The sequence below is a fragment of the Macrobrachium rosenbergii genome, chromosome 29 (genome assembly GCF_040412425.1).
Source record: "Macrobrachium rosenbergii isolate ZJJX-2024 chromosome 29, ASM4041242v1, whole genome shotgun sequence".
NCBI classification, from domain to species: Eukaryota; Metazoa; Arthropoda; class Malacostraca; order Decapoda; family Palaemonidae; genus Macrobrachium; species Macrobrachium rosenbergii.
In genome coordinates, this window is record NC_089769.1 from 13,540,100 (window position 1) to 13,561,181 (window position 21,082).

The 21,082-nt window shown below is 35.9% G+C and overlaps 1 protein-coding gene across 50 annotated transcripts in view; it reads left to right on the plus strand.

Moving 5' to 3' along the window:
- Positions 1-21,082, plus strand: part of LOC136854603 (uncharacterized) — a 671,913-nt gene that overhangs the window by 529,562 nt on the left and 121,269 nt on the right. For 29 of the 50 annotated variants that reach the window (XM_067131084.1, XM_067131087.1, XM_067131091.1 and 26 more), the window contains one exon: positions 16,918-17,069. In XM_067131084.1, coding sequence (XP_066987185.1) covers positions 16,918-17,069 — 152 coding nt within the window. Of the gene's footprint in view, positions 1-16,917; positions 17,070-20,291; positions 20,313-21,082 lie in introns of all 50 variants that reach the window. The other 21 variants (XM_067131080.1, XM_067131113.1, XM_067131090.1 and 18 more) reach the window with 1 other exon arrangement.

The window sequence follows — 21,082 nt, forward strand, 5'->3', positions numbered from 1 at the left end:
AAAATGTCATATATATATATATATATATATATATATATATATATATATATATATATATATATATATATATATATATATATATATATATATATATATATATATATATATATATGTATACAGTATATATATACATTTATATATACATACACAAACTAGCTGACCAACCCGGCACTTCCTGGGAAAACTGAATGACAACCAATAAACTCTCTCTCTCTCTCTCTCTCTCTCTCTCTCCTTCCTCCAGATGTCCCCTCTACTCTCTCTCTCACTTCCTCTCCCTCTCAATATTTCACCCCTTCTCACCCCGCATTCCTATCGGGGTTGAACTGTGACTTAAAGGGAATTGAGAGCATCAATGTTCATCCCAGTGACCTGAAAAACTATGGATTAGACACTAATATCGTTTTTTTTTTTTTTTTAATATGTCATCACCTTCTCGCCCCTTCCTATCAGGGTTAAACTTGGACTTAAAGGGCATTGAGAGTGTAACTATTCATCTCAGCGACCTAGAAAACTATGGATTAGACACTTAATATCTGTCTTTTTCAGTTATTTTTACACGTCATCCTCTTCCCACCCCTTCTCACCCCCCCCCCTTCCTATCGGGCCTGAACTTGGACATAAAGGTCATCAGGAGTGTCAGTATTCATCACAGCAACCTCAAAAACTATGGATTAGACACTAAAATCACTACAGTAACCTTACATGCGTTGGTTCGAATTTTGTTATGGAATGGACAACTTTTTCAATTAATACCCTTTCGGATTCAAGGGTTGAAGTGATATGCGTATCCAAAATTTGTTGAGAAAAGTAGATGTCAAGAGGTTTCTGTGACATTAAAAAATGCACACCTACATACACATACATACATACATTGGTGAATACATACAGACATACATGCATATCTTCATACATATGTGTGTGTGTGTGTATGCACGCAAAGAGAGAGAGCGAGAAATATAATCATGATAACAATTGAGTTCTGTCTGGAGGGGTTCCATCAGCTGTCGAATTAAGTTTTACGTCGTACTGCGTGTAGATTTATCTTTTTTTTTTTTTAGTATGAAATTCAAAATTTAAATAAGAAATTTAAGGAAAAATGAAGCTGGGTTTGTATTAGATATACGTTGCTTTCTCTGTATAGCCATTAGTCAGTTTTATGGAAGCGATTGGACTCTTCAGTGACGCATGAAATTATTCACCTGTTTCCCTGTATATCCTATCGAATACAGTACATCTAGTTTATGCAGTCGTAATTGAAACTTAATTTTTATTGTAGTGCTTTCTCTTATATACCACTACTTGGAGGGACAGCTCATCAGAAGATTACCTTCAAGTATCTTCTGCACTGTTATCTCCTACTTCCTGTCTTCTTCACTTGCAGGTTTTTGGCTTTCATTAACAGGCACGCATTTGCAACACCTACACACATACACACACAAAGAGAGAGAGAGAGAGAATTCTTCGTGGTCGATTTTTAGGCGCTATTTTAAGGCCGTCATGTTTCTAACATCAAAACAGAGTTTGAGTTCCCACATGGAGGGTCGCTTAATTGACAAGTGTTATCTCATTACGGGTCATCTGGAAAGAAATAATTGAATGTTGAAGCCTTCCAGCTGTTTTTAATAGATAAGGAAAGCTATTCTTCAAATTTTGTCTGGGGCTCATGATATCCACCCCTTCACAATTGTTCCAGGAATAAATTTCTTGCTGTTCATACCTAAATTCATCTTCAAATCTATATATTGTATATAACTGGAACACGTGATGCATAGCTGAAGATGTACCACAAAATAAAGAGAAACAGAGTTTTAAATCATGACTGGTTTCATCGACTTTGCATAATACATTTTCAAGATGCCTTGCACAACTGAAGCCAAGTCTTGTCAGGATTTTTACGCTATATACGCGTGTATACAGTATATTATATATATGTAGATATATGTGTATATATATATATTGTTGTGTATAAAAATGCACACGTATATGTGTGTATGTGTATGCATTTATGTATGAATGAATGAATTTATACAAGATCTGTCCCGTGAGGTCAGTTTCTCAATGACCATACATAAATCGGCTTCAAACCAAAACGATAGTATTAGGTCAGTTGAAAACAGTCCAGGGCCTATATTCAAATTTGTCCCTTTCATTCAGGTAATTGACGTCGATTTGAGAATGTTGCTCTTTAACGTGGGTTTTTGGGTTGTCCGTCGCGCAGTCATGTATGCTGTCAAAATTAAGCCAGTGTCTTACCAAGACATTATTTTTAGCAGTGGTCATTGTGATGAATATTGCAACTTTTGAACCATTGATCCAACCCTCATGCTGAAAACTTCCTCAATAACCACTGCATTTTACAACTTCCCGAACTTCCCAGTGATGTGGCAAACCCCCTCATATACATTAGTTACCTCCTACCTTTCTAAGACCTCTTCCACTCCAGTGTTCAACATTTTTAGGTCATCCTATTTTTTTTTTTAACACATCTGAATCATACACGCTCCACCAACCAGTCGTTCTCCATTCTTTCCACATGAGCAAATCATCCCAAAACAAGCTAATCCATCCTTTTACCCACGCTTACTCTTTTACTATTTCTATGTACCTTTATATTTCTCACCCTAATACGTGTCCTTACGCCAAAAATAGTACGTAAACAGTTCATCTCATTAGCGTCAACCCCTTTATCCTTACATCACTTCCATAATGGGAAGGTGACAAGCCCATCCCCTTGTAAGTTCCCACCTTGGCTTCCAAATCTTTAAACACTCCAATACCATCTTTGTAGTATCCATGGCGTGACTTGCGTCTGTCTTATGTAGCATCGTCCATTGCATTAATGCCAAAATACCTATAAGAACAACCACTTCGATTCTTCCGGCAAACATTCATTGCTCGATCGTGGTTTTCTTCAACCGTCATAACTATAATCTTTCTTATCTTTACTTTTGACTTTCTCTTGCTGGTGCTGTCATCTTTTGTCACTAGCGTCTGCAGTTTTTCCTCAGTATCCCCAATCAACACCGCGTCATTCGCAAAAATCAGTCATTCCACTCCATTTGCTACTCTCTCTCATCGTACAACTGCGTTCCATAGTTTCATGTGTGAATTTGTCAGTGTAATGAGGACAAATTCCATTCCAATAACCTTTGCTGACAGACAAAGCAATTGCTACGTCGTTTCAGGCAACAGACCATTTACGGCTGAAAGGCTAAGCACAATGTACCGGGGAAATCGGTCTTCTACCACTTACGTGCATGCACACACAAGGTGTCTGCTTGACTTTGCTTCCTGACCCTGGAAGAACAATACGACGCAAGTGACATGGATAATTAGCTGTTTTTCTGGTTTGTTACGTATGTCTCGTTCCACAAGAATGTCTGCGCACTTAGTATTCTGCTGCTAATTATAGTAGGTTCGGATGACGTCTTACTACTACTGGTTACAGTAGGTTTAGGTGACAACGTCATTAATACCCTTACATACTTTGCTTATTTTTTTAAGGAAACAATGCTTTATACCTGTTTTGTGCGTGTTTAGCTCCGGTATTAAATTCGAGGTTATCTTTCTGGATATTTTGATTTCAATGCTTTCGGTTTTCTCATATAGATTTTCATACCATACGTTTGAATGTCCACTTTTCAGTAAAATGATTTGCTTACTCTTCAAAAGTAAAGTAGTTTTATGACTTTACCCTCGAGTAACATAAAGCTTCTTAGCACTTGATACCAGTCATGTTGTTTCATAAGATATTAAACACTCCTTTGAAGTGCAAGAAAATCTGTGCGTTATACAAGAAAGTGAAAATTGATTCTAATGGATTTAGTTTTTGGCATTTTGAATTTCTATGTATGAGTTTAAAGTCTTGTTTATTTTATTCTCTTTTGTGTATGGTAACTACCTTCTTTTAAGTACGATGTTGCCATTTTTATGATTGCTATGCTGATAACTATCATTATCATTTGGTTATTACCGTCATTATTTCTATAAACAGTTATATTATTGTTGTTACTTATGTGTAAAGTGGTTTTTTTTATCTTTGTTGTTTTAGTCAGTAATATTAGTTCCTGGTTTTTCTTCGTGTTGTTTCTAGATTTGCAAAAGTAGGCTTGACGTTTTGTTATCTGTTTCTTGGGATCTTGCTGAGAGGATTAATACTTGGTAGATTTCAGCAGCACTTGTGGATCGCCTTGTTTTGTAAGGATTCGAGCCTACGTCTTTCCAAGGCTTCGCTTCGTTTTAACCAAGGAAGGCCAAAGGGAAATGGCACGAGAGCTCTCCAGGGCGCATGCGTGATTTTGCACTTAATGTGAGCTGTGACTAGAGGCACTAAACAAGTTTTTTTTTTTTTTTTGTCAGGAAGAAATTTAAGGGCTTCACTTTAAATCTTAACAGATAAGCTAAATGGTAATACAGTTTGCTTGCGATTGACGTATGTTTCAACAGCAAATGTCTTTTTTTTTTTTTTTTATCAAAAGAAATTTGTTACTTTTTAATAAATAATAACTTGTTTATTTGTGACTGTAGCAGATGGAAGGTAATGTTTTAAAGAGGATACATTTTGGATGTTATGGAGACTTCATTTTTCACCTGTTGCATATCAGATTGCCAAGAATAATTCATGTTTTTAGTGGTGTTCATTTCAACAAATGATGATAATTGTCATATACATATTTTTTATTTACATATTCATAGTCGGGAAGATTGTAGTGTAAGAAGATATGTTATATTACATATTTTTTTTATTTACATATTCTTTAAAATTTGTTAGGGAAGTGAGCCCTTTATTTATCATTAATTTTATACCGGACTTTCGGATAGGCAATAAAAAATTCGTTGTATTTATGCAGCTCTTATCGAGATATTAGATACTCGTTTACTCGCATATCGGTTGAAAGGTCATGGTCTTTACGGTTCTTAAAGGGGAAGTGATAACAGCTGCACTTGTCAGCCAATAATTTTCCGGTTGCCAGTAAACAAAAAACTTTAGAGGATGGAGTCAAGTCGATGTTATTAGAAGTGGTATCCACGAAGGATTTTGTTCAGGAAATTATTTCTTGTTACTACTGTCGCGCCTCCTACTACTATTACCTAACACTGACGACTGGTTGGACAGAAGCGGGCATTGTAATTTCAGACTGGGCATGATTGACTTGAATTACAACCTACTTGGAGGGCATTCACCGCTGGACTTAGTCTTGGGTCAAATTAAACATTTTATTCTCAGGGCTCGTGGTCATAACAATGAGTGGATTATGATAGTGTCATTTTTCATTTTTTGTTTTTCTGCTGGCTCTCACCTTTTCCAAGCGAAACTGGCTAGTTGTTGAAATAACGAACTCGTATGTATTGTTTGTTGATTTAAGCAATATAATTTTTTTTTCATCTGTTGTTTACTGCCTCCAAGAATCGAGTCTCGTTTACTTCATTACTTTCACCCACCCTCTCTCTCTCTCTCTCTCTCTCTCTCTCTCTCTCTCTCTCTCTCTCTCTCTCTCTCTCTCTTACTTTCACCCACTCTCTCTCTCTCTCTCTCTCTCTCTCTCTCTCTCTCTCTCTCTCTCTCTCTCTCTACCGACCGACCGACCGAAACCAGATGAGAACTAAACTAAGCCGCCTGTCCCGTCGGCCTTGACATGAAAATTATGTTCTTCATTATTCTTGTACATAACTTTGGAGCGGGATGGTTCCCCTCCCCCTTTTAAACGCAGATTAGACTTAGAAAAAGGCAAAATTCGACTTTCTTTGTTTCCCAGATTTACATTCTGTAAAATATGTTCTCATAGCTCTTACTGTACTTGCTGAACCAACCCTAACGCTCATTACATCTCGCGATATCTAACCCCTTTACTTATTTTTAAGTATATCTTTGTTTTTATGGTATTTCCTCTTTACATGCTGCTCGTGTTGACAGGGTGCACACACAAATATGGAGGCTTTGCTGACATTTCATTTTCATTTGTTTTAATTCCTCCAGCCTTGACAGCTTGCTGACGCTGCACTTCAAGGCAGGATTTTCTTCATTCCTTCATTCCTTTTTTGACGATAATTCTCTTTCACGGATTCTGCGGTGAAGCTTCTTCTCTTTTTCGCGTTATTGTCCTCTGACTCGCCTCCTTCTCCTCCCTCTTCCTCTTCTGATTTTAACTAGCAGCAAATACATAACCACACACACACACACACACACACACACACACACACACACACACACACACACATATATATATATATATATATATATATATATATATATATATATATATATATGTGTGTGTGTGTGTGTGTGTGTGTGTGTGTGTACATATATGTCTGTGTGTGTGTGCGTGTGCGTGTATGCGAGTGATTTTCCCTAAATGCCCTCCTTAAAATAGGTTGATCAAGAAAGGCGTTATCTTTTCCATTTTCTACACTTCATCTCATGCTTATCCCTTACGTAAGGTTTTGCAGTTAGTGGGAAATGTTTACGTATTCTTTTCACGTCTTCTCATTCCTTTTGGTCATTTCCTTACGATGATACTCTTGGGTTTGAACCCGGAAGACACGGTTCTTCTACAAAACAGAATATTAAAAAAAAAAAAAACCTGCAAGAGAAACAGATTTTTCATCACAGGCCTCACTGGCGGATTTAGAATGCTTAGAAAGCGATCGTCGACTTTCCGCAGTGCAACTGCGAGATTTTCCTCCTGTTACACCTTTCAAACCTTTTCACCGTCAGTTTCCCTTTCAGCGCTGAATGACCTCATAGGCTCCAGCGTTTGGCCTTTGGCCTTAATCCTATATTTTATTCTATTCTACAACCTGCTCGAGAATATTATATTATATGTTCTTCTGGGAGCGTCGTTTTGTGGACGACGTGTTTTCAGTGATCTCATCGAGTCAGTTGCCCCGAAAATGGGAGTGTGTTTGTATGAGTGCTTTCTTGTGGGGCTTCTCAAAGGTCCACCTTTGATGTTCTTTCTGGTGTTAGAGAATAGATTGTTGACCTTGCATGTATATTACTAGCTTTAATGGTTCAGTGATGTCTTAACACTTGATCTTCATTTAATTAACTTTTTTGTATATCATTTATCACCGGGTCTTTTTCGTCGTTTGATCTAATTCCATTCCAAACAATTTATCCGAGTATTGTTGATATGCAGTCTAACGGAAAAGTATTATATTTACATTTTATTATTTATTGATTTATAAATTCAAACAGATTTTGTATTTAACCTTAATAGCAATATGCGCAAAAAAATGATCGAGCTCTATATGTTGGGGCAGACCCACTTGCTAATTTTGTGACAGCTGACGATCTTCGCGCATGAAGCTCGCAAATTTACTTTATACTCTGTTAGGGATCAGTAGTTGTTAGAAGTGAATGATATTTTCCGAGACACAGATCACTCACAACTGAAAACTTACCGCTGTAGCGTTGTCTCGCAAATTTTAAAGGCTTCAGAGCTTTTTGTTTTTTTCTGTAAAAGAAAACTATTGTGCCGGCTTTGCCTGTTCGTCCGCACCTTTTTCTGTCCGCACTTTTTTCTCTCCGTCCTCAGATCTTAAAACCTACTGAGCCTAGAGGGCTGCAAATTGGTGTGTTGATCATCCACCCTCCAATCATCAAACATACCAAATTGCAGCCCTCTAGCCTCAGTAGTTTTTATTTTATTGAAGGTTAAAGTTAGCAATAATCGTGCTTCTGGCAACGTAACAACACTGGCCACCACGGCCGGCTGAGAGTTTCATGGGCCACGGCTCATACGGCATTATACCGAGACCACCGAAAGATAGATCTATTTTCGGTGGCCTTGATTACACGCTGTAGCGACTGTACAGAAAACTAGATTTTGCCGAAAACACTTCGGCGCATTTTTTACTTGTTTGTTCTCGGTCTTAATTTAAAAGCGTCAGATTTGTTTGCCTTAATATTTTGGTATTAAAGATAAAGCTTTAGTTTCTTTTTATAGGAAATACGGCACAACAACAATTTTCTTAATCTTTGAGTATGATGACCACTGTTTATTTCGGGAAGATCTCCATGAATAATCCTTAAATTTAAAGAACGCTGACGTACAGAAGTAAATCAGTAATCTAAGTGAATCTCTTACTCACAAGAGAGTTTACCCATTGGCAATTTTATCACCTGGATAAGTAACCTCTTTGTGTATTTGATTTTGAGAAAAAACTTCTGTATAACAGAGGTCAATCAGGAAGCATCCACTTTAAGGACTGTCGTTTTATGAATAGTAATACAAAGCCTTAAAGGATTTAGCCACATAAATCATCCCGTAAAAATGGCACTGTCATCCTTGAATATGAAATACAAAATACATACGTGTATCAGTGCATACTTCCATTAATAAAACATGCTTACATACCAGCACACTTGACGCAGGAGTCAAGTGCAAAAATATTACAGCGGAAAAGGTCAAAAGCTATTCCGCTATTTGATAACCGAAGCAAACAGTCTCTCTCTCTCTCTCTCTCTCTCTCTCTCTCTCTCTCTCTCTCTCTCTCTCTCTCTCTCTCTCTCTGTTAATAGCATTTCGACATAACGTTTACCAGTAAAAAAAATCCTTTTCCATTCAGTTGCAAGATTTTTTGCACATCCTATGTTCCTGTGCATGCCATAATAGAAAATGTGTTATAACTGAACAGAAAGTTATTCAGTTGTGAAACAGACGATTCATATATATATATATATATATATATATATATATATATATATATATATATATATATATATATATATACTATATATATATATATATATATATATATTATATATAAATGTATATATATGTGTATGTATATATATATGTATATGTATACATATATATATATATATATATATATATATATATATATATATATATATATATATATATATATATATATATATATATATATATATATATATATATATATATATATATATATATATATATAACACATACGTACACAAACTTATATATTTCTCGAATGTTGCGAAAAGATCTTGTTCGTACGTAACTACTCTCTGTGTGATTTTTGATATATGATAAAAGTACGCATGATATTTGACATCTGGGTTCCTTCTTTATTATTGCAAAGAGGGGATTTATAAAAAAAATAAAAAAAAAATGCGCCCATGTTAGCTAGAAATTGACATTATATCTTGAATTAGTCGTGTCCATCATCATATTAATGTTAATGTAATTATTGTAAATAATAGAGAGGAGTGAGGAGTGGCGAGCCATGATTGCCGACGTCCTTGGGGATATGGCACCTGGATGATGATGATGAATTATTGTAAAACCATGGACTTTGTGGACTTCCGTTAGCAGCGTTCATATATATGCTTCTTAATAATTTCCAGACGTCGAATTTGAATAAATTCCACAAGTTCGAAAATAGAGCTTCGAAATTAGAAACTATAGTTTCATGGTGGGGATTGATAGTTCCACAGCACTACCAGCATCACTGTAATATCTTCAGCGCAAGAACTCCAGGGGTAGCACCGTCAGTTCACCTCACGTGGTGCACTGTTGGCATTACTAAAGGGTCTTTGCAGCGTCCCAGCTGCAACCCATTTCATTCCTTCCGCTGTACCTCCGTTCATATTCTCTTTCTTCCATCTGACTTCCCACCCTCTCTAACAATTGTTCCATATTGCGGCTGCTAGGTTTTCCTCCTGTTACACCTTTCAAACCTTCATACTGTCATTTTCCGTTTCAGCGCTGAATGACCTCAAAGGTCCCCAGTGCTTGGCCTTTGTCCTAAATTCTCTTTTCCAATTTAGTGCTTGAACGCACTTTTATTATTATTATTCAGAGGATGTAACTTTATGGAACAAGCCCGCAGGAGCCGTTGACTTGAAATTCAAGCTTCCAAAGAATATGGTGTTAAGAGGAGGTTAAGGGATATACAAAAAAAGATCTAATATATTAAAAAAATTATTTAATGAATCAATAAATAGATAAAAATGTATTAAAATGCAAGGAGAATACTGTAGTATTAGGGTAGTAATGCATTGCACCTTTGCTTGAACTTCTGAAGTTGCAATTGCACATCCTCTGGGAGGCTGTTCCACAGTCCAACCGTGTGAGGAATAAAGGACCTCTGGAACTGAGAAGTCCGACAGCGAGGCACATGTACTAATTATAGGTGCTGCTGTTCGGCGAATCTGGTTGCTCTCTCGGCAGATGAAGGGGATCAGGGATCAGTTGTGAATGTGAAAGATCTCTGTTGAAATACAACTGGAACTGAAGAGACCATCCGTCGATGGTCCAAGTCCTAACTACTACTGTTAGGAAACAGAAACCTACCACCACAAGCCACTCTATCTAAAAGAGATATAAATCTGTGGCAGAAGCAGACCTCCACACCGGAGAACAGTATTCTATTAAAGGGAGTACAAATGACCTAAAGCAGCTTGCACTGATTTTATCACTGTTATAAATATATGAGGCCTCACAAACAATACCTAACTTTCGTGCGGCATTTGCTGAAACCTGCATTAAATGTTTCTCAAAAGTTAGATGTGAGTCAAAGGTTACACCTAGAATAGTTAAAGCTTCAGACTCGTTCAGCAAAGTTCCATCCACCTGGAGGGGAGGATGGGGTGGGAAATCTGTAAGATCTGCTAATCAATAGTGTTTTCGTTTTACTGGAATTCAGCCTCATATCCCACCGACTACACCATTCCCTAATCTGGTCCATGTCCCGATTGAGGCTGAGGGCACTTGGGCCAGAATTCCAGATTGTTGGGTAAAATGGCTTTTCTGCTAAACCTTTTTTTGATTTGTAATCCAGTAAATATCCATAAAAGTACAGGCATGAGCTTATGAAAATTTTATTTTCTCTTTAATCTTGTTACTGGCGAAAGATTAAGTATAGCTTGACTACTGTAAGGAGAGAGAGAGATGGTTTTTATTTTATTTTCTATTTATTTTTGTAACCCCCATTTTGTAGAAACAGAAATATGAAATAGTTTAAAAGTCACAATTTTAATCCCCTCACAGATCCGTTGGATTTTCATTTCAAGAGTGGCAACAATTTACTAAATCGAACTCCTAAGTAAGAAGAGGTCAAAGATGGGATGTAGAGTTGACGGGAGGCAAAGAGTAAGGCTAAATGCAAAAAAAAAATCTTAGGTAACTACAATACGCCGCGTCATTGAGAATGTAGGCATGACATAAAAACAAGAAAAGGAACGAGCTTATTACGTGGAGCTTGTAGTTACAAGAAAAGTAACGTTGCCGCGCAGGTCAAAACCTCTCAAGTGACATTTTTTACCATGGATTATCTTTATCTTTACGTTAACCTTTTCTTCTAGTTGTTTTTTTTATGTCTTGGCTTTTTTCCCCACTGAACCTGTTGCATCAGCCGTTCATGAAGCTGCATTTATAGTATTTCCGTCGTAAGCGGTTGGTATGGAGCTCAGCGTAACCTTCCGATGTTAACAAGATCTTAACTTGACAGACAGGGAGACAGACAGCAGTAGTGATTGGGTTCACTGAAAACTACAAGTAATCTAGTTTTTGACTGTTGATCGTTTGAATGCAGTGTTTTTGTGGAAGAATTTCAATGTTGTCGTCAGGTTATTCGTCCCCCTTTTTCTTGAGAAATGAATCCCATGAAAATGAGAAAATGTAGAGAGTTGATGTATTAGAAAAGGCATAATTTATTGTATAGTTCGTTAAAAATGCTTTTCTTGGAGAATATAGTACCAGTTTCTTTAAATGGAGCTAGTCGACACTTAAACTTTTCAAGTTATTATACAAATATAGCATACTGCTTCACACACACACACACACACACACATATGTATATTGTTTGTAAAACCCGTATTTATACAGTAAACAGAGAAAAAGAAAATCTTCAAAGCTTTGAATTTCGTAACTACTGTTTTCACGTGGTCAGTGTCCTGTACGGATATGTCAGTGCAGTAGTGAAGTTTGATTTGAGAACCTGCGGATAGAGTTAAAAGTGATATAGCTAGTGAAACTTCCACTACCAGCATCTTTGTCATTAGCTTGTACATTCATTCTCTCTCTCTCTCTCTCTCTCTCTCTCTCTCTCTCTCTCTCTCTCTCTCTCTCTCTCTCTCTCTCCCGTGTTATTCTGTTATGCGCGTCACCAAAGTCGTTTTTTTTTTAGTGCCTCAAGTCTCTTGGGCGACGAACAGAGTTGACATAGTCGAATTTAAATATTTAGAAAATTTCAATATCATTCTTTTTCATTTTTTTTTATCTTATAGTGTGATTCTGCACGTCACTGGTTCATTTTTATTTTATGGCTTCAAATACCTCTCTCAAGTAAATAAAAGAAATGGAGTTTAGGATAAGAATATTTTACGGAAGAAACGAGAGAAATTATCTCAACGTGATTACTTAAGTGATAAAGGACAGATTATCTTCAAATTCTTAAATAAGGTTAACTTTAGCTTAAGGACCGAGCTGTTAAAAATTTAGCCGTTAATTTATTAGTTTTCGTTTTTTTAACTCTGGTCTCTGGTTTAGCATAATTACCCAGAAGAATACGGAAGGAGTTCCCACGAGATATATAACGAAGTGAGGTCACATGTCAGAGATAATCCTGTCGAATTTTGGTACCGATGTTCTTTATTCATTTGTGACTCTTTATGGGAATAGCCATTAAATTTTGGGAACGTTGTTCGTTTTTTTCATTAATTTTATTTTAAGTATTTTTCCTTTTATTTTGTTTAATATAGTTTGATGTTTCTGCCGGTGAGTCACGTCTGAAAGCATCCGTTCATATTATTTTCTTTTAAGGGGAAGGAGAAGTAGGCCATCGCCAAAAAAAAGTCAATCAGTCAATCAATCTATCAATTTTTAACTGGCCTCCGGCTTCAATTCTAAAAAAAAAGTTAAGTATACCTTAGTTTAACCAGACCACTGAGCTGATTAACAGCTCTCCTATAGGGCTGGCCCGAAGGATTAGATTTATTTTACGTGGCTAAGAACCAATTGGTCACTTAGCAACGGGACCTACAGCTTATTGTGGACTCCGAACCACATTATAGCGAGAAATGAATTTCTATCACCAGAAATAAATTCCTCTAATTCTTCATTTTCACTTCTAAAGGTACTTAAGCTCTGGTAGTGACAGAGGTGTTGGCACTGTTGGTTTAAACTTTGGAAACCGATCACTGTTTAGTTAAATCTTTTAACTCTGGGGTTAAGAAGCGTCTTGTATAAATATTTTAACCTTGGAGCCATCTCTGCAGTGTTATGGGAATGAAAGGAATTTCTTCGTCGGCGTAGGTAGGGTAGAATTCTTGTCACCATAAGAAGTCTTTGTGTCGTTTAAACTAAACATGTCTTTAATAAATTCAAGTTATATAATATATTGAGAGTTCATAGAACTCGGAATGACATAAATAAAAGAAGTCTTTAATAAACTGACGTTATGTAATATATTGAGAGTTCATGAACGGATTGAAAGTTTTAGTAGATTAAGATTTTGCCTTTATAAGGGAAAGAGTCCATATACTGAATGTTTACATAATACAAAGATATACTACAAAATGTTTAGATGTATTTAATAAAGATTGAAATACCTCTTCCTAAGAAATAAAAAAAAAATTACGTAAAATTTGAAGAGAGATTTCAGAATGGATTTACTGAAAAATTATATACTGCTGTCCAGATATAAAAAAAAATTAATAACAAAAAAACAATGCTGTTCACTAAAGACTAGGCAAGACGTTTATAAATTCACTTCGTATAATGAATGTAGAGGATTCTGAAAGGAAGACTGAAGGCAACTCCATCACTGGTGAGGAGGTGTTTAATTTTTCCTCCCGGGGTCGGGTTGAATTTTTATGTCAATATTTAGAGCTACGGGACAGGAAGGCATCCGACTTGGGGAGAGAGCGTCTTCTCGTTTAGGAGAGGGCCTTTCTAGAGGTGCAGTTCCAATCCGCGGTGCTTGTTATCTTAATATGATAAAAATAATTATAATAATAATAATAATAGCAAATGAATGATAACTATTATTATTATTATTATTATTATTATTATTATTATTATTATTAACTAGTAGTAGAAGAAGAAGAAGAAGCGTTAATAAGGACAGCATTCGTGCTCTTTATTTTGCTGCTGTTGATATATATATATATATATATATATATATATATATATATATATATATATATATATATATATATATATATATATATATTTATATTACATTAACAAGTAATTTGTTACCACATCTCCACAGTATATATATGTATTATATATATATTAATATATAATTTGTTACCATATATATATATATATATATATATATATATATATACACAGTATATATATGTACTTTATTTTTTTTTTATTAAAGTTTTATCTCGGTTTTGTCAGCGCAAATGGTGATTTTATTCACATTTCCTGTAATAACATATTCGTCTGGTATTGAAAGAGTCGGTGTTAACGCAGCAAAAGAACAGAGGACTTTTGAGGGTCAGTCCAAGGAGGAGAAATGGGCTGTTCAACTTATTAAGGTAATTCTGGCCCTTTGCGACTTCTCGGAGCCACTTGTCGAGATGTGAGGCTCTCGAGCCTTTAGGGTGTGCCACCGAGCGTTATATCTAATCTGTCTATCTGTCTATCTATCTTATATCTGTAACTATTTTTCTATCTATCATTCTGTCCATCAATCGTTCTATCTGTCTACGTTCGTAGGATTTTCAGAGAAGTGTTATGCGTATACCATTATATAAAAAGTAATGTAAAGGGTAAACGAGATATCTCTCTCTCTCTAAGGTGGGGATGGGGGTGAAAGGGAGAGTCATGCTAACGCGGTAAACAGTATTTCCCCTCTCTCGCCAGTAAACAGACCACTCACACCCCTCGTTTTTTTCCCCCTCCCCGAAAAAGCACCTAACCTTTCCTCCTCTAGTCTTCCTCTTTGCTCCGTAGTGGGGGGGTGGCGGTGTCGGTGGCTCCGAGAGAGACTGCGAGAGAAGAAAATGAATGGATTCATTAGGGTTTGCGTGAATGCCGACGAATGCTTTGTTACTCCGGGGCCACATACTGGTGCCATTGTGCCTCATTCATCGGCCCTTTGATTTGGAACGGGGCGAAAAATGTGTGGCTGTCTTGTGACCCCGTGGGCGCGTTGCTGCTGCGCTGGGCGTGACTCCTGTAAGATGAGGTCATGATGCGTGTTGGTTTTCGGGTGGCGTTTTATGGCTGGATTTTTTAATATCTTTATGCGGACTGTAATATGCATTGTGTCAGCTTTGCGTAAGATATATGATAGTGTGTGTTTGATTTGATCACTTCTGAATTACAAGTCTTTGGTAATTAAGTTGTGACGTCACTGTAAAGGGGTGATTGACATCATGCACAAGTTATAATCTTCCGAGGAAGGTTGCGGTATGAAAGTTACTGTTATAATGTTGCTTCTTATGTAGTTTTGAATTTGTGTAAGAACGAATGAAAGCAAGTTGGGTTGCATGGAAGTAAGTGAACTTGGTAGCGTGATAAGTCCCCGAATCGAAAAAGCGACCGTTTCTTCTCACCTCGTTCTGCTACGACACAACCAAGTGATGGTGGATGTTGTCGTAAGGATGCGATGTTGTCCTTTTGGATGTATCGATGGGTCTTACGACATGTGCGGAATCTTCTACATCGTAAGATTTTTCTCTTTTTTTATTCATCTTTGTGCGATTTTAGAATGGGTAGACTACCCTCCTCCCTGTTTTATTCAGGCCTGTACCGAGGGGGAGTCGAACGACCCCAAAAAAAAAAAAAAAAAAATGGGAAGTCCATATTTTCTGTGACTATCCTTTTCGTTCAGCTGTACTTGTAAAGTAATAAATAACAATCTTTTGTTTTTTGGCAATTCTTCTTTTATAAATTTTTGTTATTAAACATTAACATCATTCTTTAATAGTAGGAAATACAAGAGTGATAATATGAATATGATATAGGCCACCATATTTGTAGATTTTAGTAGAGAAACGATCATTTTAAAGCTGTGGTACGATAATCTGGTCAGAGAAATTTGACGACACTGGAGCAAGTCTGCCGAAACGTGGAATTTACGTCATCGCGACGGCTAATCTGCTCCATTTTCAAGTATTTCATCATGTATATACCTATATATGCAATGACATATATAGAAGAAAAGGTCCAGTTTAAGGAAAAACGACCCTCCCCCCATAAAAAACTCTGGGTACGGGCCTGTTATCCGAAAACTTGGCGATTCTTACGACTGAAATAGTGCGCAATATTTGAATATATAGACTAAAGAGAAGAGCACGTTAAAGATTCGATTTGTGCATTGCTTCTGTCATGGGAATCGCTGCTGTCTTTAAAAAGTGTCACCGAAGTCACCTTTTGCCTTTTTCTCCAGTGGAATTCTTATATGTAAGGTGGTAAGCCTCTAAGCTGGTTAACATTCATCTGCGGCATCAGAGAGCTTGGTTAACTTAGGCTAGAATGTTTTAGTGGAGTTCCTGTCACTGCTTTATTTTTTTACTAGGATGTTGTTGATTGTAATGTTCGTGCTTCATTCTTGCAATTTCTTTTCCGTTTTAGACTTGGCTTTTTTGTAAGAATACTTAGGCTTAATTTTGTACCATAAGTTAACTTGGTGATATATTTTTTGTGCAGATAAGCAAGTGGAATATAGATTCAGTATGAACATTCTTGTGAAGACATTTAATATATATATATATATATATATATATATATATATATATATATATATATATATATATATATATATATAATGTATGTATAATTGTGTATACATATATATTATATGTACAGTATATGCATATATATGTTCCTGAAACTTTCATGACAATTTCCATGTTTCTTGTACGTTCTCTTTCATGTCGCCTTTCTCCTACATTTCCACTTTCGTGTAAATTTCAACGTAACACAGTATTTTGAAATGGTCTTTGTGTCCCCGCAGTTCTGCACGACACCAGTCACCGTCGAGGGCATCGCTCCAGAATCGGAGAGCCATGACACCGACCCGGAGCCCCTGCCCCCGCCCATACCTCCCCACGCCGTCGATCCGGAGATCATGACTGCCGATGAGGCCGAACGTTTGCTCAGTGCCAAGTAGGTGGTGACTGTAATTAGTCTCTGTTGGTATGGAGTAGCCCTCATACGGCTCGGAAGGCATGAGATTGATGATGATGATGAGGTTTTAAGCCCTAACTGTCACTTACGTTCCGTATGTAGCCTAACAGTTACAGAGAGTCTCCTATACATCGATAAATACAGAGGTTTGTTCTGTTCTGTAGACTAGAGACACGTGTGTTAGGTTTGTACCTGGCTTATACAGAGATTTGACATATTTAGTGTGAAGATTTTAGAAGGTTTGTGTGTGGGAATTTCACTTCTTCAGACGCATGTTAAACAAAGTGCTCAAGAATCCATGTAGGCCTTCAGCAGTAGCGTATTTCCTAGTATGTGTGTTTATTTTGGTAGGAACATTAATGACATATTTTAACTTCTGAAGTACCTAGTGAAGAGCTGCACAATGCAGCTTTCTGTTTAAATATAGACTTTGAAAATAAATGGGCGGACTTTAGTTTGATATAAACTTGTACAGAATTTCATTGATAAGGCTAGACGACAAAATATCAGCTTCCCCCTTTTCCCGCGCGTTTGCGCGCGCCCGCTCACACAAAATTTGACCACAGTAGAAAATGTTTACTGTGATAGTAGCAGATTTGTAAGACGTGTTTCCGAACTTTTGCTTGTGTGTGTGTGTGTGTGTTTGTGTTCAGACTGTCAAGCAGACTTCTTAGCCAGTAATGACTGACACGGCTTGTTAGTAAGTGGACGAGTAGACAATGGAGCCTCGCCTCAGTGAAAAGAAGTAGGGGATCGAGAGTTGCACGAGGCGGACGAGTCACCAGCCATCGGAAGTAGATCATTATTTGGTGGGTGTAATCGTGAGTGCCCGGATGTTTCAACAGCCGGAGATGTTGATGTTGATGTTACGTTTCGAATGTAGTTCTGCACCCTTCGTCAGAGTAATGTATCGTAGTTGTGTACTTGGTGTTAACACAGTAGATGTTACTATTATTATTATTATTATTATTATTATTATTATTATTATTATTATTATTATTATTATATTATTATTATTATTATTATTATTATTACTTCTCTCTCCAGTCATCATTATCTTCATCAAATATTATTTATTGATATTATTACTGTTGCTTTTATTATTATAGGTGTTGATGTTTTTGTGTTTGATGCAGAATTCAGCAGTTATGCTTTGATGACGTAACTTTGAGTATAGTAGTTCCAGTAAACCCTTGCAACTGCTATGGTTGTTTTTCATGAACGAAAGTTGAATGCAATAACAAGAAATATCACCATTTTTTGCATGATCATTGTTGTTCTTTTAAGAAGAAGTTTAAGAATGTATTTTAAGTTAAAATGAATAAGTTATTGAAGTTTAAGTTTCAAACCTTCATGGATTTTCTATTTTTTTACTAAATGATATTTTTACCTGAAAGTGGCCTGGTTGTTCTGTTGGTGAAAACAAGTGTGAGGATCATTCTGTTTAACTGGTCTCTGCTAATTTCTTTTTTTAAATTTTAGTATCATTAGTGTTACAGTTCAGCATTGCAAAACATAACAAATATCATCAAAATTTTTCCTGAATAAGATTATTAATAATTAAATTTACTGTTTCCAGTCTGTGCGCTATCGTTTTAAGTGTGGATAATCGAGTCACTCACACTATAATATTGTAGTTTCACCACAGAATTTGCCAGCACTGAAGTAGGACTACAAACTGTTAGCATATTAACTGCATCTGTGTTATTGCATGACCTACCAGCCAGACCACCAGTGCTGTTGGCAAAAGCTATTTACCTGTATTGACAGTCCAAGATCTTTGATAAGTTACAAAGAGTTCCAATGTGATGAAATGACAATAATCTTGTGTTTATGACTTGAATATGATGATTAATCTTAGTCCTGCCCCCCATTTATGAATTTTGTAGGATTAAATTTCTCCAAAGCTTTAGGTGCGTATAATAAGAGATGAACTTAATACAGCCTCAAAAAGTGTACATGAGAGAAAGCAAAAATTAAATTTTGCCTGATATGGTGGTTTTTTTTTTTTAAACTAGCCATAATATTTGGCATGACTTAGCTGTCCAGATTCAAATAAGTTTGATTGCTCCTCTTTGTGCCCGACTGATTGTGATTCAGTAACAGTATAATTTATTTAGATTAATTTTTAAGAGTTTTGTTAAGGAACTAGGGAAATTTGAGTGTAAAATATTGAGAGAGAAAAATGAGTAGTCGGAGAAAACTTCTTGAAATAAAATTCACTTGTAGATGTCAGACAGATTTTTTCTTTTAAAGTTGCTGTTAAGCATTATCCTTGTAAGGTAATGTGAGTATTGTCTGTGCTTAGAGGTTAAATAGACCTATCCCCTTCCTGTAACACGTACCATTCAAGTACAAAAGTTGTTTCTGCATGAATTTTTTTATATATTTTTTCAATTAACATGGTCTTACAGTGTTGCACTTTGATGAAGTTACATGGTTTTGACAAATTGCCTTTCAGAATTGTTTCCGTTTTCATTTGTTTATAGTGATCAGGTTTTGAGGATTGCTATTATTATTGTTATAAGAAGCCCAAAAGGATGTCAATTTATAAAACAAGCTTGTACAAAACAAAAGCCAAGTATCTGTATGTAAAAAAAAATAAAAAGTAAGAGTGCATAAAGAAAATAGCAGTGAATAACAGGAGAGACAGCTTGACAAATAAGTGTAAACTTTCTGAACCTTCAATACAGATAATATTATAATATCGGAAATACAGCGTAGAAAATCAAATGACCATATGATTAATATTTAGGTTCTTGTCCCAGGATTTAACGTGGGTTTTTGTTTTAGGTTTTTTAGTTTGAATTTTCAGTCTTAGGCTTCCTTTATCCATATGTTTACCTTTCAGTATATGGTATGGTACTGGTAGATGTAAAACACTCTTTTCAAATTAATTACTGACAAGTCTAGGTTGAAAATCATACCACATTTCCAGTTAACAGTCAGCGATGACTGGCTAATGCATCCCTGTAATGTGCTTCCCTGAAACTTATCTGATTGTAGGTCCAGTGAGACTTGAATTATTTTGCCTCTCTCTTATCTTAGTAGCATGTTAACTTTGGTAGTTTTTCCGTTTGAGATTCGTGTCCCTTCTGTCATTCATTTCATGAATTAGAGAGCAAATAGCTGCTTGGCCACTAACCCTTTGCTTTTTTTTTATTCTTCTTGCATGGTTGTGCTTGTGTTTGAAACTACCAGCATTGTGGAAGGCAAAGTTCGGTAAGTTTATGAATTGTATACCGTAGTTTTACTTCCTTTTACGTACTAGTGCTGTGATGATTATCATTTTGGAAAATTTTATTAATTGTTTTTTGTTCCATTCTGTAAATTAGTATTTTGCTCATCCAGTCTCATTTCTGTAATTTGTAGAAATAAAATTTTAAGCACTTATTTCTTGTATTGTGTATAATTTTGGTAGCTTAGATTAACGTGGTTTTATTTTACAGAGCTTTTGATATTAATGAAATTTGACAGTGTACAGAAAGCCTTTTAATGAATAGTTTTCTCAGTTTATTTTCGTCTTGTATATTTTGCTTAAATTTCTTAAGCTTTGTGTCATGGATACATTAATAACTGTATAAACTGTTGGTTTGTGGAGGATCATCTAGTACATTTTTTCAGTTACAAGACCTTGAAAGTTGACCAATATAATTCTCTTTTCAGCTGAAACAAATGATAAGAATAAGATAGCATTTAGGGTTTTTTTCATCTTGATTGATAATGCTTTTTTGCTTTGTTTGTAGACTGCTCTAGAAAAATAATTGATGTTCATAGTGAAATGGATATTACTTGTAATAAGGAGTACTTCACAGTGAATTTTTTAACCAGTTGAGTTTTGATCTGTCAAAGTAATTTATTATATAAGATTTCATAAATTGTGATTTTATTTGTGAAGTGTTTGTTTAGTTGGATTTTTTTATTTGTAGAGTTGTCCTTGAACGTTAATCCAGTAAAGTTGATTCATCAGATTGTGACTATGCTTTGACAGT